The sequence below is a fragment of the Taeniopygia guttata genome, chromosome 10 (assembly GCF_048771995.1).
Source record: "Taeniopygia guttata chromosome 10, bTaeGut7.mat, whole genome shotgun sequence".
NCBI classification, from domain to species: Eukaryota; Metazoa; Chordata; class Aves; order Passeriformes; family Estrildidae; genus Taeniopygia; species Taeniopygia guttata.
This window is the reverse complement of record NC_133035.1, coordinates 18,374,385-18,387,951: the sequence shown is the minus strand read 5'-3', so window position 1 is coordinate 18,387,951 and position 13,567 is coordinate 18,374,385. Positions and strand designations below refer to the sequence as shown.

The window sequence follows — 13,567 nt, the reverse complement described above, 5'->3', positions numbered from 1 at the left end:
ATCATGCTTCAGTGCCTGCACTGCTGTAACTGGACATTTCCACGGAAAACTCATTGCACTGGGTTAAACCTCCATGGAAAAGGTTTATGCTCTGTGGTATTTGCTAAGGACACACAAATATCTGTTAGATCAGGACAGCAGGTATGTGTTAGCATGTGAACTCAGGGCTTTGGCACGGCAGCAGAGGCTGTGGTGAGCCCCAGAGGTACATGGGGCATTGCTTTGCTGGTGTGGGTGTTGTGTCAGTAAATACTGAGCTAACGTGAGTGCTGCTGTGCACACGGCATTAGGCATGATGGGGTAAGCAGAATTCTTGAAAATCTTTTGTATCACCTCCCTCTTGTGTCACAGTGAAGGGAATGGTCTCTCTGCTCTTCATGATGGCAGGAGGGCTCCCACTTTTCCCTGCCACGCAGCAGCTTCAGCCATAGCTTCACCAGCAGAGAAGCAGCAGGTCTGCCTACCTGAGGTTCCCAATCCAAGCCCTGGCTTGGGAGGAAGGAGGGAGAGGGTGAGAATGGGCTCTGGAAGCTTGTGCTCTGCAGGGCACTGCCACAGCCCAGCAGGAGAGGAGGAGGAGGCTGCCCGTGGGGAGTGAAGCAGCCTCCTTGCAGCGCTCTCCCTCCTCTGCCTGGCGGTGGTGGCGGGGCTGCCGGCGGTGAGCAGCACAGAGATGTCTTCCAGTCCTGCTGATTGATTATTTTCAAGTGCTTGCTCAGCGGAGCTGCTCCCGAGGGGGCTGCCTGCCTCTCTGCACTGACACCTTTCCAGTGTGAGCTGTGGCTCTCTCTGTTGCTGTCCTTTTGATCAAGATCTGGCAGGCGACGCTCCTATCCCTGCTGGAGTGGCTGTCACTGCTGGCAGTGCTGGGGACCTCCCCATCCTCACTGTGACTGCTGCTGGCGGAGTCCCTGGGGGCCACGGGCATCATTAGAGCCTTTTCCCCTTTCAGAATAAATCCCTGCGCTGCCTGAACCCTGTTGAGCTCCAGCAGCACTCGCCTGCCAAAAATCCCTCATTTTATCACTCCTTCCTGCCTGACCCTGCATCAAAGAGCTGGTCTGACTGAAGAAGGAAACCTCCTCCTTGGTGTTGGGACATGGTTGTTCCCTTTTGTGCATTGCTGGCATGTGACTGCTGTGTCCCAGTCCCTGCTGGCCCTGGAGCTGTCACTGCTGTGGGTGGTGGACTCAGCAGCAGAGCTATGGGGCCATTCCATGGCCTTTGCAGGAGAAGGTGAGCAGTGGTGGAAATGCCACCTCCAGAGTTGGACACCATTTGCCCAAACTCAGGGAGCTGAATCCACACAAAAAACCCTGAATATCTAAGACTCGGAGTAGAAATCAAAGAATGTGATATTTAAATATTTTATTGTCAATGTAGTGTGTTTCATAAATTCTGCTTTGAGATTGGCTCCCATTTGCTGATATTCTTGGGTGACCTTGGACAATTCATTTCATTTCTCTCTGTTTTGAAATATTGAAATCGCTATATAATACACTGATAATACCGTATTATTCTAAGCGTGAACATTTAGTATTGTGATTCAGAACAATAAATCTACATGGGTTTTAAAGGCACTCTGAGGTACTGAGGGGAAGGTATTGTTTTTCAGATCTCTTGGGGTTAACCAGCCGGTCATATGAATTTATTGTGCATTCTGGTTCTCATCAAAAAATCTGCATTTTATGGCTTGCAGTGAAATGCATTTAGTGAGAAAGTCAACTCTTAAGTCACACTGACACGGTGATTTTTCTTGGATTTTGCCCATTTACACACCAGCTCTGAGCTGCTTTATCGGTCCCGGCTTAGCCCCTGTAGGAACAATTAACAAACAAGCTGCTCTGATCTGTGCTTGCCCTTGGACCACTGTGGAATCCCCCTGTTATGCCCTGATTCCAGCCCCTGAGCTGCTGTGAAAGGGTAGCACTTAAAAGTGCAGGAAGAAATTGTTTTTCTTGGAGAAAAGCCCCTGTAGATAGATTTCTTTCGAACATTGGGAAGTCTGTGTACGGGAGTCATTGTGGTTTGATCCCTATGTCAAAGCCCAGCCAGGGCTGTGCTCCCCAGCCCTCCCTGTGCCCCACTCCTGTTCAGGGCAGATAACCAGCCCAGTATTTCTCTTTGCAGGTGTACAGAACTTTTTTTGCCAGCAGCTGTAAGATTGATGGAATTCCTTAAACACTGCTTTGAACTCAGCATTTCTGGAGTATAACCCAGCTCTCATCAGAGACGGGGAAGAAGACTAATTTTCAGTGTTCCTGTTTACTGATGGAGAACTGAGAATATCTCTTGGGTTTCCTCCTCTCCTGCTTCCAGTAAATGAGACCAAAGGCTGCAGGGGCTTTTGGCCCAGGGATAAGGCACTTTTTAGGGACTCAGGACATGTGGGTTCAGCTGTGGTATACATAACACAGGATGGTGTTTTTGTCCCATGCTGTCATTCTGTCTAGTGAAATGTGTTTTCTTTTGACTTTCTTGTGCCTGTCTGGTGACCAGGGTCCTTGTGCCAGGATTTTGTTCTATTATGGGTCTTTACATCCATCTTGCATGATGGGTTTTATTCTTGGTTGCTGCCACTTGGTGCTACTATAGGAATAAAAGATTAATAAAGGATAGTAAAGGATAATAAAGGATTGTATCATGAGCAGCCAATATGTCACAGTTGTATCAATGCAATGGGATGCATCTTCATCCTGCAGGAAAATGGTAGGAAAAAGTGGGGTGCAGTCATCAGAGTAGTTTCCTCTCAGAAAGCTCCTCAGCAGGAGTCAGAGACTGTTACCTCCATCACTTGTCCCATCACTTGTCTCCATCACATCCAAGACCTTGTCCCAGGACAGGTCTTTTGGAGCAAGTGACACCAGCAGCAAGAGAGGATGCTCACAGAGACAGGCATTGTGGTGTGTATGGATTACTTTGTGGCTTGAAATGCTGAAAGATAAAGCAGCTCCCTCATTTATTTGCATTCCTACTGTCTTTCATGTTGTGTTTTCCTTATATACCACAAACATCTTCTCTTTGCAGTTCACAGTGCAGTTCCTTCTTTATGCTGCTGATATCTAGGTGGTAACAGGGCTGTTTGTGTCTGAAGCATTGCTTCAGGGGTTTTCCCCAGGAATAATCAATGCACACTTAAAACATGTTCAGTGTGACTGTCACACAAACACTGTGCTCCTTTTGTTTCATGTACATCTCAGATTTATTGAGGGTTACACCAGCCACATAATTTAAATCCTAAATTGAATGGTTTGGATTGGAAGGACCCTTAAAGATCATCTCATTCCACCCCCTGCCATGGACAGGGACACCTTCCACTAGAGCAGGTTGCTCCGAGTCCTGTCCAGCCTGGCCTTGACCATTTCCAGGGATGGAATTCACAACTTCTCTGGGCAACCTGTGCCAGGGCCTCACCCCTCTAACAGGGAACAATGTCTTCCAAATAGCTAACCTAAATTTCTCCTCTTCCAGTTTGAACTCATTACTCCTTCTCCTGTCACTACAGCTCCTGATGAAAGAGGATATGTACTTAGAAGAGATGTATTTAGGGGATGCCCAAAGTCCTCGATGTTCCCTTTAAACAAGAGGGAATCAGAAGCATTCTGATGATGGTGCTGTCATTGCAGGCTCCCACTCCACTGTGTACAAGGACCCCATGATTCTTGTGGGCCCGGAGAACCTGACGCTGACCGTGCACCAGACAGCAGTGCTGGAGTGCATCGCCACCGGCAACCCCCGGCCCATCGTCTCCTGGAGCCGCCTCGGTAAGCCCTGGGGTCACTGGGATTTCCTCCTCCTCCTCCTCTCCATAGCCATCCTATAGGAAATAGGTAGGTGCCACTGACTGTTTTATACAACAACTGATTCACCCTCTCCCTTCCCACAGAAGGTAATTGTAGGCTTGAAGTGCTTTTTATCCTCATGTCTACACTTTGTTTTTTCTCTCTGCCAACATTCTGTTTTCAGCTGTTAGAGAAGTGGGCTGGTTAAACCTGTAGATGTTGCATGAAAGGTGATAATTTTATCTTTTCTCAAGTGACAGCATCTTCTGCTGCTGCATCAAAAACATCACCACTGTTGGCCTAGAGAAGCAAAATCATACACAAACACATCTTTCACATAAAAACAGACTTGAAAGAAATTTGCTGCCTGTTCAGGGAGTTTTAAAATAATTTTAAGGGGGAGAGAGTGTTTAAAGTGTGTCTGAAGCCCTGAAAAAACAAATCTTGCTGCTGAGGTCCGTGATATGTTTTTAAATCAGCATGGAAACCAGAGACAGTGTCTGATGGCATCATGCAAGTGAGGAAGAGCAAAGGGTTGTGTTTCTCTAAGGTTTATTTTAGGTTCTAAGTTTGTGATGATAGCTTAGAAACTGTTTTGCTCAGAGCAACACTTCCATTGCCCTACAGAAACCTGTGCTGAGTGAAGAGCTGATGAATTTTGTTTTATCTCCCAGAGCTTGTAACTCTGCCTGTGTGCACAGTGGGGTTGGGTTCAGTTGGGATTTCTGGAGACCTTGTGGTCCTCGAGGTCACATCCATTTTGGGATGCTCATCTCCCAGTGTCTCCCACGGCGGCTGTGAAGCAATAACAGGATAATTCTGTCCTATGGTGCTGTGCTGGGTGTGGGACTCCACCCCGATGGCTCTCCAAGGGTCAGGGTCAGCTCATGGGCAAGGTGACTTCCTGCTCCAGAGCTGCCTGCCGGGGAATGAGAACTTGTATCCAGTATCAGTTGCACATTTTTTTCCATGTTTTCCCTCCTTGCAGCCTCTAGTGGCTTGTAAAATCAGCCTTTGTATGCCACTAACTGGTATTTTTGCCTCCAGAGCTATAACCATCAGATTGATGCTGTTTTAAAAATTCCCCAGATACTCTGTATCACTGGTTTGGTTCTCTTAGACACAAGACAGCTCTATGTTAGTGCTCAACTATAATAAACTACTTTATAATTGCTTTAATTATAAGTGCTTATTACCTTCTTCAAAACACTTGTCTCTACAGAGCAGTGCAATAATGAAGATGTAATAGCACCCTGTAATGTTTGTCTGGATGGTCTGAGCTCAGCATTGCCTTCCACCAAAAATAAATACCCTCTCCACGCTACTTTGCAGCACAGTGGCAGAGTCAGAGCTACTGAATGGGAAACAGATCTTGTTATTTTCCCTTCCCTTCAGCAGGAATGTTTCCTGTCCAAAGCATCACAAGGCCTTGTTTAAGATGACAGTGATCCTGACAGCGATGCGGCGCACGGGCTCTCTGATGACTTGGAGGGTTTGTCATCTCTTTGTAGCCATTTCAGAAGCACTTTCACGTCTCCTTGTCTGTGTGATCACGGGGAAGGAGAGGGGTTTGTGCTGGACAGGGAGGTCCTCAGAGTATCTGTCATCTCTGGCTTCTTCCATGTGAAGGTCTTCTTCTTGAAGTTGCTCAACTTAGGAAAAAAAATCACTTTTAATCCATTTGCAGAAATAAAAAAAATCCACAGCTACGAAGTCTTAGAGAGATGCAGGTGATTTAACAATAGGAACGGCTTAATTTAAGCAAAAAAAAAAAGTCAATTCTGTGTGAGCATCTTTTTTGCTGTGTAGAAGTAAGAGCTGTGGCATTGCTGTTGTGCTGGGGCTTTGCACAGGGCACGTTGCCTTTTTGGAAACTCTCTCTGAGCCCTTTTGCTCACAGTTTTGACATTGTAGCATTTCTTCTGTCAAAAAGGAGCAAAAGAACAATTTTACTTTCACAGCTTTCTGGTACAGGGGAAAGCAATCCATAAACACCATTTGCACTTCTTGCTTTGGCTTTGCTAAAACCTGGCCGGTTTTCAGTGGGAAAAGCAGCTAGCTATATTTTGCTTGAAGGAAATCATTCAAATTCTGGGCCAGTTTTTGAGTGTCACACAATCAATTTTGAATTTAATTTCTTTGGGAATATGTTGTAGCCCCTGACCACAAACAGAATTCCTGTGTCTTGCCGTGCATGAAATGTCAACATTCATTAGAGAGCAGGCTCTGAGAGAGATGTAAAATCATTAAGGGTTTGTTCAGGGAAGATAGGGCTTTTCCTTTCAGAGCTACGCACTTCAGGCTTGGACCTGTATGTGTGCACAAATGAATATCCTGGGCACTTACTGCAAAGCCTTTTGAATGAACGACGATTTTAATGTATCCTTACCCTTTAACTGACAGGCCACTAAGCTGGCCTCCATAAAAGGTACCAAAGCAGAATAATAAACTATTTAGAGAGATACAGAAAAGTGAGGCGAGAAAGAAAGGACAGTGATTATCTGATAGCGTTATACAGAAGTTGTCAGAAAGGGACGCACAATGGGAAGGAAATTACTAAAGAGGGAGCCATTCAAGAAGTAAACTATACAACAATTGTAGGAGCCAATTAATTGGTAACTTATTGGACACAGAAGCTTGCAATAGATGGCTGACTGGTTGACAGGAGCACCGTTCCTGTAAGTGTTTAGAAATAATAGAGTAAATTTCACCACTTCACATACTGAATAGTCAACTGTTGCAATGTACTCTAAATATGCTAATCCACAGTGCCCAGTGTCCTCAGGAGCAGGAGACCCATGTGTCTAAAAAGTGGAAGGCTACTATGACACAATACAAAGAATTCACAAAAGACCTAAATGATCAACATTAGAAAGTTGTTACTTTCTTTCTACTTGCTACTTATAAAAGAAAGGCGTTCGTGTTGTTGCATATTCATATCGCCTGGCACGTTTTAAGGGGCTCTGTAATTGGTGCTGGTGTGCCAATCACTCAGCAGGCGGAGAATGGGCTCCAGAAAGCATCATACACACCTTGGAAAAATAAATAATGTGGCTCCCAAACTGCAGGCATCCTTCATCCAGACTTCACCCCCATGGGGAACCTGGAAGTACCTAAAGGGGCCTAAAGGAAGGCTGGAGAGGGACTTTTTGCACTGGTGCGCAGTGCCAGGACAAGGTGGGAATGGCTTTAAGCTGAAAGAGGGTAGACTTAGATTGGGTGCCAGGAAGAAATTCTTCCCTTTGAGGACGAGGAGGCCCTGGCACAGGTTCCCCAGAGAAGCTGTGACTGCCCCACCTCTGGAAGTGTCCAAGGCCAGGTTGGATGGGGCTTGGAGCAACCTGGGATAGTGGAATGTGTCTCTGCCCGTGGAAGAGGGATTGGAATGAGATGATCTTTATGGTCCCTTCCAAACCAAACCAGCCTATGATTCAGTGAAGTCTCTACTTGTCTATAGCCAGAGCATCTTTTGGGAGCATCTCCCATTTGGAGAATGGTCTCCTTTATTAATTAGAGGTCACTCTGCTCTTCACAAGAGCTGAACCTCCCCCTTTTGTCCTTATCAGCTGAGGGATCGAAAGAGAAAATCTGTCAGGCATTTCCCTCCAGACTAGATTTTTTTCAGCCCTCAAATTTTCTGCTTTTGACTTCTTTAAAAGAAGTAGAAGGTCATGTTAAATGAGCAGTGGTTTCAAGCCTGCCTGGGTCCTGACAGCTTCAGGAACTGAGCAAGTGTTGGGTTTTGCAGTCTTTCAGATCTCCTCCATGAAGAGATGACTTCGTGGTGGCAGGTGATGCCAGGAAGGTGGATTTGCAGGGTTTGGACTGCCTGATCCAAACTGTTCTTCAGGTCTCTGTATAAGGAAAACAGGGTTAAAATAAATAGCAACCTTTGCAAAGCAGGTGTGAGACATCAGTCCCTCAGCACAGAGGTTTTGCAAAGTGCTGAGCTTTCAGGATGCAAGGAATTTCTTGTGTAAACACTCTGTATTATTTATATGTGTTGTCAGTGTTGCTAAGTTGGATGATATATTAGCTGAAGACCTTCTAGCTGACTGCAGGATGGCTCAGGCTGAGTGAGGCACAGTAGAGTGCAAAGGATGGAACAGACTGGGAAAGTAGAGATGTTTCTGTAGAAGCCCTTTTCAGTGCTTTTGGAAAGGGAGGAGTTGAGTGAGAGGTGTCTGAGATGATCAGGCACAGTGATCTTTTTTGGCTGTTAGAGGTGGCCAAACTGACCCAAATGGCAGATCCACCAAGGCTTCTGAGCTTGGAGGGCTTTGTTCTCCAGGAAAATGAAAGATGTTTGGACAGGAGATGTTTTCTCAGATCACCAGCCTTCTAATAGCTGGAGTTAGAGAGCTAATTGAGGGCATACTGATGCTGGTATTTGGACTGAGGGGGGAGCACCTGCTGAGGGCTGTCTTTGCATGCTTAAATGACGGAGCACGTTATAAATAATACAGTAAAACTGCTGACATTCAAGTCACATTTACGTGGTATTTCTCAAGGCAGTGATGTGATGAAGGATCCAGGTACGACCACTTCGTGTTTTTCACTGGTCCCACCCCTCCCTCAAGAGAGAGATTTGATTTTTACACCTATTGTAATACAGATTTCCAAAAGGTCTAATTTAAAAAATGAAATCAAGTTCAATTTGGATTTAATTCAGACCTCTTTACACTTCAGTTCAAATGCTGTTTGGAAGGAATGGTTCTTTGTTATTGCTCATTAAATGTGGGACAGGTCGTGTTTCACTGTCCTTTTTATGGCTGAGCCATTTACTGCAGTGGTGGCTTGGCCAGCAGTGTGATCCTTTAATGACATTGTTTTTCTCTCTCTAAAAGACCCAAGCATTTTTCTTTGCGATGCAGATAATGAAGAAGTCTGGCATTTCCTGTCTAATGGAGCAATGAAACCTTTAAGCTTCAAAATTTCCTGAAAAGCAATATATGCAGAGCATGGCAGGAGATAGGTTTGGAAAGTGCTTTTGTAGCTCTTAGCCCATGCTTTGCCCATGTTTCCTAGCAGGATGCTGCCTGAAATCTGAAATGGGATCCTTCACTCCTATGGTTGGATTGGGTTTGCATTGACAAGGTTTTGGTAGTGTGGGGGCTACAGGGATGGATTTCGTGAGGAGTTGCTGGGAGCTTCCTCATATCCAATGAGCCTCAAGATGGGCTCACCACTGCCCTAGGCCAAGCCCATCAGCAGTGGTGGTAGCACCTCTGGGATAACAAATTTAAGAAGGGAAAAAAAGTTAGTGTACAAGAGCAAACTGCAGCTGGAGAGAGGAGTGAGAACATGTGAGAGGAACAGCCCTGCAGAGCCCAAAGTCAGGGCAGAAGGAGGAGCAGGAGCTGCTCCCAGCACCAGAGCAGAGATTCCTCTGCAGGCTGGGGTGCAGCCTGTGATGGGGCAGCTGTGTCTCTGCAGCCCATGGAGTTCCACAGGTAAGCAGAGATCCATCTGCAGTCCATGTAGAAGCTTTCCCAATCTGTTCCAGAACCTGTTGGTTATGAATGACCCAAATTCTCTAATATTTATTATTATGCAAAGCATGATATTAAATCCAAAACATGTGATTTCAGGGTAACTTTTAGCTAGCCCTGCATGCTGTCTGTGTTGGAATGTAAGTTCCTGGCAAGATTATGGCACACTTTGGAGCACGAGACCAGGCTCTTCTACTGTAGTGGAGCACATGAGTGTGGAAGTCTCAGGGGGAGGTCAGGTGGGGACATCACCAGGGCTGGTTCTTTCTTCTCTGGTTTCTGTAGGTTCTTTAAACATCTCCGTGAGCAAACCTGAGGGAACTGAATTCCTGATTCCTTTCTGATGAAAGTATGCTCCTTTTAACTGCTCCTCTGGTAAAACTCCTCCCCTGCCTTGCCCCTCCTCTCAGACACCCTGACATGTCTTAGGCCTGATTTAGAGCGGCCTTTGTCTTAAAACACAAATCAATGAAACAATAGAAAGCAATAGCCTGATACTAATGAAACACATTGTAATTAGAGCTGATTGGGAATTTTCCAGAGAAAACAGAATAAAAGTGAATTCCCTGATACTGAACTATTTCACATGCCTCATATCCAGCACTCAGGGTGGGGGCAGCCCTTTTCAGTTGCCCTTCCAAGCCAGAGTAAATGAGATCTAACCACCAGCTGAGAAACCAGCTCCTCAGGCTTGAGCTAGTGTATGTTCAAGGGCTAAGGAATTACAAATCCAGTGTTCTCTTATTTTTAGAAGCCACAAAAATTTATCAAGGGTTATCAGGTAAAGTGGTGTAACTTCTGGGTCAGGTAATCTGCAGGTCATAAATTGCTGGTGCTTGGGAAAGTGCATCAGGGAGGCAGCGCAGTAGGTTAGGCAGACTTCTTCCTGAAGCCTCTCTGTTGGAAATGGGCTACTGAGCTGATTGCATCCCTGCTGATTCTAATGCAAGAACCCAGGCAATGACTCAGGGAACCTTATTTAGCTTGGTTTAACCACTCTGTTGAACTGTGTTCTGGGTGCTTTATTTCAATCTGAACATGTGGTTGAAAGTTTTCACTTTTCCTGTGATATTACTTTGGGTTTTTAAGCAGCAACAAAGAGGGATTTTGGGCAAACATGTAAATAAGGATCTGGTTTCTGCAGAGACAGTTCTGATAAGAGCATCAGCTAAATCCCATTGACTTTACTTGGCAAATGGCAGTAGCAGAACACAGCACCATCCGTAAGTACTTAGATTGGATCTCAGTGAGGGCTGTACCTCGGAGAACCTGCCCAAACGTCCAGCATGTGACTCTTTCCTTCTCCCCTTCTTTCAGACGGCCGCCCGATTGGCGTGGAGGGGATCCAGGTGCTGGGCACAGGAAACCTGATGATCTCGGACCTCACGGTGCAGCATTCCGGCATCTACGTGTGCGCCGCCAACAAACCCGGCACGCGCGTGCGCCGCACCGCACAGGGCAGCCTCGTGGTGCAAGGTGAGCCCCTGGGGCCCTGAGGGCTTGGGCTGGACAGGTGCTGACTTCACTTTTCTGGTGGTACCAGACAAAGAACTTCTTTTCCAGACATGTGGTTTCCCAAGTGGGTGTGTGTCTGTGTCCCACGCAGGTGAGTCACAACCAGGTATGGCTCAACTGAGGCATCAGCTGTATGGCCTACAGTGATTTCGCACCCCATCACAGGCTTTGTCTTAGCAGACACTGGTTGTTACTTGTTACCATACTTGTGCATCTCAGCAGAAAGCCTGAATTGATCAGCCAAATTTGTCTCATGGTTCTTAGTGATACAAGGACATGGTCTCTGTTCTCATACTGGACACCTCTGAATGACAGATATGACTCCTGCAGTGACATGCAGCAGTGGATGCCACTCACAGAGTATTGCTTTTCAACTGAAATGGCACACCACTAAGTCTAAAACCATTTCCAAAAAGCTTGTGAGGCTGTTTCATGTACCAGTTGACACTATGTCTAAGCCAGTGGCCAGGACCTAGTGAAGCACCCTTTGGGGGCTGTGCCCATGGGATACAGGTTGCTCCTTTTCCTGCAGCAACTGTCCTGAAATGCTACTTGTAAAGGGCAGTTCAGCTCAAAATAGAGATCAGCACTAGGGAAAGCACACAAATCCCTACCACATGCTCCCTGAGACCAGTCTCCATGGTGAGGGAAGCCAGGCAAGCATTTGAGAAGGCAAACCCAGCTGGCAGTGTGCTCTGAATGGCAGCAATCCGCCCCTGATTACGGGCACTCACCTCCTCTTCAAGCTAGTCCACTTAAAGCATCTCACGCTCTCATCAGTTCACTCATTAACTATTGACTGATGATATCCTGAATCTAAAATTACACACCTCCTGCCGGAGCTGCTAATTGAACCTCTCTGCTGCTGATGGGGAAAGTGCCCTGCTCCAGCCCTGATGCTCACCCTGCTCCAGCCCTGATGTCACCCAACAGATCGCAGGAGTTCCAGGCAGGGATCCTGCCAGCCATGGAGGAGCAATGTAGGAAGGGCTGCCTGTGCCTCCTGAGCCCCAAGTGCTGATCAGACAATGAGACAAGGTGAAAACTCATTGTTTCTATTGCTCTTGGATTTCTGGGTGAGCAGTGCAATGAGGGGACCTCCCAGGTGGCGCAGCTATGAAGCCCCTTATTAACAAACATCAACCCCAGCATTAAGAGCAACCTCTCTGTACTGATACAAACCCTTCAGAGCTGCTGCAGGACAGCTCTGCACGTGGTGCATGTAGGAGAGGTCTCCTAAGTCCAAATGCCATGATGTCCAGGAGGCAGGGAGGCAGATCCAAAACAAAGCTGATGCAGAATTACTGTGGATTTTCTTTCTGGCAAGACAAGACAAGAATTTGTCCCTAAAATGTCACTCACGGGGCCATTGGAGCCCAGTCTTTCTATGGAAGCAGGATCCTCCTGCATTCAGCATCAGCAGAGAAGCCGGCAGTGGTGTGGAGAAATGTGGCCAGTGTGTCCTTGGAGTAGCTCTTAGATAGGACCTGCAGTGTCCAGAACCCCAACCTGTATTGCCCATCCTAAAAACACTTCATGTTTTTTAGGGGAACATTCCCCAAGCAGGACAGGGGCAGACCCTGGCCAGGCAGCTGAGCTCATCCCAGGTCTGCTCACCCTCCCTCTGCAAGCAGTTTTTCCTGCCTCTGCATCTCATTTTGCCTGTATTTTCCAGCTGAGAGGTACAAATGATTGCTGTTCAGGTTAGTCTGGGAAGAAAACAGTGATAATGACTGACATGGGAGACTGTGGGTTTTATCTTTGTCAAGATGTCAGCGATGCAAATTACATCCTTAAAGAGAAGAAAAGCAAAGAGCGGGCTATCAAAAGCCTCGTTGGAGAGGAAGTTAGCACGGGGCTAGAACAATACAGCATCCTCAAAGCACACCAGGCCAGGTACTTGCTGCCTTTGTGCAGGGGCCCTTGAAGTGCCTGGAGGCACAAATTAACTCCCCCAGTCTTTTGAAGGCGGGATGTTTTATAGGTGGGAAACTGGAGGAGAAAGGGCGATGTTTCCTGTTGTAAGTCGAGGAGTTAGCGGGAGGCTGGAACTGAGACCACTGAGTCCTCCCGCCTCTGCCCAGCAGCTGCATGGGCAGAGGTGTCCCAACACAGGGCTCTGCTCTTCCTCCAGCAGTAATGTCCTTTCCATTGCAGGTTTTCCTTCAGATAATCTAACACCATCTTATTATCTTCCTGGGAATTCTTCCTCCCTCCAGAGGAGAAGGCTCAATCCCCCACTCCTTCCCTCCCTGCCCTCCCTTGGCCATTTAGGCTCCTTTGATCTCTTTTGTAAGGTTCTCACACAAGAAAGTTTCCATTTTCCCTTCAGATCCCAGCGCAGCCATTTGAATATTGCTTTGTGCTGGGCTTCGAATGAAAGTCTCACGGGGGGAGTTGTCGAAGGGCCGAATGCAGCGCCGACTGAAACCGATGGTGTGCGTGTGAGTGAGGCGAGGGAAGAGCAGGCTTCAGTGGCAAGGGAAAAAATATATCAAAGCACTTTCCCTCTACCTCCTGTGCAATCTTTTGTGCTTTATTATGTGTTTGGTGTCATAACAAACTGATGGGCTGTGAATGGCCAGATGGTCACCAGTGTTCTCCACTCCACGCTTCATTTCCTCCTGAAAGCTATGCAGAAAAATGAGATCCCATCTCATAAATGAGGGCCCATCTTAAGGACATGGGTTTGAAGGCTCTGCTGACAATGCCTGCCTTGTTTGCCTTGCTTGCTGTTGGCAGGACTGGGCAGCGCTCCTTGGTCCAGCAGTTCCGGCC

General features: G+C 46.9%; 1 protein-coding gene across 1 annotated transcript in view; it reads left to right on the top strand.

The window, feature by feature from the left end:
• The window catches only part of IGDCC3 (immunoglobulin superfamily DCC subclass member 3), a 100,362-nt gene that overhangs the window by 60,787 nt on the left and 26,008 nt on the right, over positions 1–13,567 (top strand). Inside the window, exons 5-6 of the mRNA XM_030281980.4 lie at positions 3,627–3,764; positions 10,592–10,750. Coding sequence (XP_030137840.1) covers positions 3,627–3,764; positions 10,592–10,750 — 297 coding nt within the window. The remainder of the gene's footprint in view (positions 1–3,626; positions 3,765–10,591; positions 10,751–13,567) is intronic.